At 32.5% G+C, this 5884-nt stretch overlaps 1 protein-coding gene across 1 annotated transcript in view; it reads right to left on the bottom strand.

Annotated features, from left to right (window-relative positions):
* LOC106467659 (E3 ubiquitin-protein ligase MARCH6-like) overlaps positions 1-5884 on the bottom strand; it is an 82997-nt gene that overhangs the window by 11784 nt on the left and 65329 nt on the right. The window contains exons 19-20 of the mRNA XM_022395859.1: positions 5349-5483; positions 1086-1175 (exon numbers count right to left, since the gene is read on the bottom strand). Coding sequence (XP_022251567.1) covers positions 1086-1175; positions 5349-5483 — 225 coding nt within the window. The remainder of the gene's footprint in view (positions 1-1085; positions 1176-5348; positions 5484-5884) is intronic.

Raw genomic sequence — 5884 nt, 5'->3', positions numbered from 1 at the left:
TTCTTGAGACTTCTCTCAAATACTGATCCTTTGATTTGCCGTCTTGATCAGTCACGTCATTGGGTGATAATTAAGAAATTATTAGTGATTTTATAAAACTCCAGTACAAGAAATGATTACAAACTTTAATAGATCTATAAAGTAAAATTTACTAACCACATGTATACTGCATATCCTGGCCTGTCTACTTTCCTCACAAAGTCCGATAAAAAGTCACCATTTACATCCTTTTCCTCCAGCCATGACCATTTGAACTTGTTCTTTACCTTTCCTTCTATGCTACGGATATCCGCCGACCTATCTACTTGTTTGCACATTTCATTTGATCTATTATCGCTTTGGTGAACACCTTTGAATAGATAAGGCTCTTCAATTGTCTCGCTCAATAGAAAGGTACACAAAAGAATGACTGTGTTTTCTAAAGAACATTTTCGAGATAAAATCTCGTTCACATGACACGAAGTTTGCATTATAAGCATACAAGGTCTCGTACACGCCAGCAAGCATTGCGAGACTACAAACTGGCGGCGCCCTGTCGCCGAATGTAAACAAACCGCGCAATTGCATAAACGCTTATCTATGGCATGGAACACCAAAATCCGATAAATAATTTTAAAAAATGTGTTTCTCAGGGTTTTCAGGATTTTTTCGAAATATCCGGATTTCCGGATATATCCGGAAGACTTTCATCATTATTAGTGAGGCAATAAATAAATTTGAGAAGAGGAAATGCCTAGACAGAAAATATCACAATTCTCATATTTGAGGAAATTCAGAATTATTTTTTAATATCTTCATAAAGTTATGAACTTAAACCTTACATACTATTAATATTTGGATTATTAGCTATGTTTTTATGCCAAATCTATTTGTATGCCATAAAAAGAAAATAGTTTAATTAAATTTTTAATGTAACTCACAAAAACCTCATGATGCAGAAAAAGATGCTCGTAGCGAAACAGTTGAACCTACTTGAATAACACTTAAGGTTAGAAAAATCGTAACTACTTCACCAACATTTTATTTTATCTAAAGCACCAAACACAATGAACAAACATACATACTAAACCACTATGAACACTTACTTGTTCTAAGAGTCTCTTCAGCCACCAGTTAGGTCCCATTAGTGTAACAGCACAAACAATTTTTGTGTGGAGAACTCCTAAAGCCCAATCCTACAAAATCATGAAGAACTTGAATTTAATGAGAAAAACTAAAAACTATAGCTTTAACTTTGCTAAAATCACTGTTAAAGAAAGTTATTTTTCACAATATGCAAATTAACATAACTAATCCAATAACTAAAGCAAGCCAAACTGGGATAGCTTCCAAAAGAACTAGAAATACAGTAACCAAATCTTCTAGGAACAATAGCCAAACTTAATATGGATTAACATTAAAGTACTTTTAAATTGAAACAGATATTAGCCTCAATATACAAACTACCAATATTCATCCTTTGCTAAGATGTAAGTTTAGTGTGTCCAGAATTATTTCTTCATATTTAAAGCACTCTTTCTCTTTCTAGGATTAGGTGAGGGGGTTTTACTTAACAGTACTTAACTTCATTGAATATAAACAGTATGTTTAACAAACTTTCAACCAAGGGGGTATGAATGATATTCCCCATTCACTTTATTTTCACAGTGAAAATACTTATCAAATAGTATGAAGACTGGCACAACCTTTTAAACAGAATGTAGTTTCTACTTTAAAAAACATAAAATTTGATTTAATATTTCTGAATTTTTAGGGTGTAAAATTTCTAAATGTTTTGAAAAACAAAAAATACTTCCCTTCATCTTAGACTTTATTGTGGGTCAGAAAGTTCCATTTCTTATATGCAATTAGTTTTAATCTTTCGTATATTCATTATCATATTCATGTTGATGTATTGTGCCAACTGAAGCAGTCAACTTCCTGCTATAAATCAAACAAAAACAAAGTTAAGACTGCCAGTTTTATGAAAGAGCAATGCCTGCACATTTGTTAGGCATTGTAGCATGGCATTTTGCCAACAATACATAAGCTCACTAGGATATATTAACAGTTTTGGAGCCTTGCCATGTCATTACAAGTTCATATCACCATATCCATCAGGTCATGCTCTATCTGATGATCATGCATCTGAACAATAGCACAGCAGCTTAGTTTCCACTGCAATAGACTCCGCCATAATGCTGTCATGTCCAAAGCAAACGTATCTTCCCTGCATGCTTTCCATCAGAGATGGGATCTCAAGACAAGGCTCAAAATCAAATTAACAGTCTTGGTATATCAGGTCTCAGTCTCAATACCATTTCTGCAAAGTGGAAAGTAACTTCACTGTAAAAACAGTCAGTTATATAACAACATGATTTATCTCATGGCTAGTGTTCTGGATCCAAATTGTGGTTTTTGATTAGTTAGATGTTAATCATCCAAGACTGGAAGAAGTAAAGTCTGCATTAAGGAATAGTATCATTGATGCTACTTTGAAAGAAGCAGACAGTCTTCCTAATGCAGAATTAACTTAAAGGGTAGCCAGTAGCACTACTGTATGACAGACTGATCAAAGTAAAGATACCCAGTCCACAGAAAAGCACTGGCTGGGGGCAGTTCACAAGATCACATTGAGAAAAAATATCACCAAGATTTCTCTCATCATTAGCATTTCAAAGATGCAACAACCACTTCTAAAGATGGCTGTCTTTCTTGATAATGTGCAAATAAGTGCCAAAAATAATGATAATGCTTTAAACTGCATGGCATAAATAGATATTTACTTGACATGCTATTGGATTTGTTGTCAAATTGAATTAATTATTATTAATAAGCAACAACTAAGAACAGTTAAATCTATTTAAATGAGAATAATCATCTTACTGTTAGTGTTGAAATTACATTTTGTTATTGATTAAATTTTTGTTGAGTATTAAGTACATGTCAATTAAAAATATAATTCCTTATCATTTTAAATTACATTATGTTACTTCAACCTCATTGAAAGTGGGTTTAATTGTTGTTAAATGTTCACTGAATGTCAATAATGATTACTTAATGTGACATACAAATGTGATTGCATGTCAATGGAATATCTATGTCATACAATTTAAAGCATTACCAAAATAATTGTTCTACATTTCTTTGTGGTATGTAGTCCTAAGTGGACCAAGTTGAAATATAATAATGTTAACAAAAGTTTTTACAATTCTTGAAATTATTGTTTTGAATGTTTATATTGCAATAGATAGCTTATTACTTTTATTGATCAATGTATAGCCATATGATAGATATGTCTATAACAACAAAACATTATATTTGAACACCAGCATGAAAGACCTTTAATTGGTAATTTGCAGACAATTAGTCTGGCAAGTACAATATTAACTGTACAATGCAAATCTGATAGGATAATGCTTTTTCTAAAGGTTAGGGTATGGTTTGTTGAAGGTCTCTTTCTAGATGGTCCTGGATTCCCAAACTGATCCATGCTCTTCTGTTTTCCAATGTTATTATGTACAAGGGATGTCCTCATCTTGGAATTTCTAAATCCCCAATCTGAACACATCTTTACAGGTATTGGTATCAACACCATCTTTGCTTTCTATAAGCCATCTAGTCTACAAAAACATTAGTTTCCGAGTGCCCATTTGAAGAGTCCAATCATACAGAAGTCCACAGGTGCTACACCTGGCAACTTCACCAGTATGTCCTTGTATGGAATAACTTGAATACCGACTACATTCTCCAGCTTCTTGAGATATGCACTGGTTGAACAGATATGTTGAGGGAAGACTTTATGGACATAAGACTTATGCAACATTTCCAGACGAAAATCCTTTTTATGATGTGTACTGTTGCCTGGGGAATATGGATGGCTTTTGCCACTAAAAACTTTGTTCATGGATTTCCACCTCTTACAAAACACAGTATTTTGCTTATTACAGCTAGGGTATGAATTGTTGCAGGTCTCTTTCTTGATGGTTCTAGTTCCCCAAATTAATCCATGCTCCTTTGCTTCCCAATGTTATTATGTACAAGGAATGTCCTGATATTAGAATTTCTAAATCCACGATCTGGACACATCTTAACAATCTGAATGTATAAATATTTTGAATCAGAAAATACTATTACATATCTTCCAAAAAGAATCACACAACCTACAAAACATCAACAATGTCAAAATGTTGTTCTGATGCATTCTGTTCCATTGCAAATTTATATTTGGCTGTGGTTGTCATGTCGTTTGTACATTTTCTTATTCAGAACATACTCAATGCTGTAATTTTTGTCAAAATCCATTTATATTTAATATACAGTTTGTTTTCAATAAATAAGAGAATCTTGTATTCATGTATGTTGTTGGAATACAATAAGCAATAGGATTTTTGGATCACTGAAATAGTTGAGCATCACAGGCCTATCTTACCACTCTTGCCAACCCTAAATATCATTATCTGATATCTTGTCACAGAAAATTAGTCATGTTTCTTTCAAATAAAAAAGAACAATCCAAAAACATCATCTGGAACAAACAATGCCCATGATCAGGAACTATTAAAAAATAATTGATTTCCATACAGAAAGACTGTAGTCTCAATTATAAAGCATGAAAGTTTAGAGCTCTCCCTTCCCCCACTTGTGATGGTTAATAATTTCAGGTTGCATCCCTTTACCAAGCTGAGAAACGTTCTAAGTTTGATCACTCTCTGGGTTGAGGCTATAAGTTGACTTCAACCAATAAATTCATAGTTGAACAAATATAAAATCTAGAAGTCAGACATTCAGAGTAAGACACCTAGGGGTACAACAGAAATAAAAGTTTGAAGATTTTTGTAATTTTTATGCATGTTACAAACCAAATAAACATTATATAGTGTTAAAATAAAATTATACAATATTTTTGGTTAAAACACTTTTGAAACAGAAATGAAATTAAATGTTCTAATTGAATTTTCAATGTTGAGTTGCAATTGAGCACTTAGAAAATGACGTGAACACTCACCTGTCCAGAGTTCACTAGAAAAAAGAAGTACTACTATTTATTAAATATCTAGTGAAGATGATTCTAAAAGATGCTTTGTTTGTGTTTAGTTGGTGATCTGCACTGTACCCACCACAGATATCAAACACTGATATTTTAGCTCTAAAAGATGCTTTGTTGTGTTTAGTTGGTGATCTGTACTGTACCCACCACAGATATCAAACACTGATATTTTAGCTCTAAAAGATGCTTTGCTTGTGTTTAGATACAAAGCTACATAGTTGGTGATCTGTACTGTACCCACAACAGATATCAAACACTGGTGTTTTTAGCATTATAAGCCCTCAGAAGGGCTGATTTTAAAAAGGGAAAGTAAACTTACCTGCCAAATATACAGAATAGGTGTTTGGTGTAAGGAAACTCTTAGTGGAATGATAATGACCAGGTCAAACAACAGACCCATCAACAGAGGAATCACACCAAGGAGGACACTGGTAGCAAGAAGAGACTTGGAGGTCTGGAAATAAAAACAAAAACCAATTAAAAACTTTATATTTACAAGTAACAAAAAGCTGTTTTTTAAATCAAGTATTAATTTAACTGAATTTATAACAAGACAGTTATTCTTAGAAACTACTGTATATTTTGTACTTTATGATATTTCTTTTATTTTATAACTGCTTTTCCAAAGTTATTTACTTTATTTTCAAAAGTACATCTACACAATCTATTTCACGTATCAAATATCAATACAAAATTTATCACAGCAGATCCATTTCAGTCTTTCTAAAAGTTGAGAGTAGGCTAAAAGTATCAAAACATATATTAATTATGTGACAAGGTCTAATCAGTATGCTTAAATAAAAGATATTATTACTGATGTGACAGCAGAAAACTGTAATATTTCACTTTTCCAAT

This window comes from Limulus polyphemus, unplaced genomic scaffold (genome assembly GCF_000517525.1).
Source record: "Limulus polyphemus unplaced genomic scaffold, Limulus_polyphemus-2.1.2 Scaffold2696, whole genome shotgun sequence".
Taxonomy (NCBI): Eukaryota; Metazoa; Arthropoda; class Merostomata; order Xiphosura; family Limulidae; genus Limulus; species Limulus polyphemus.
The sequence above is the reverse complement of the archived record's forward strand: the minus strand, read 5'-3'. Positions and strand labels throughout refer to the sequence as shown.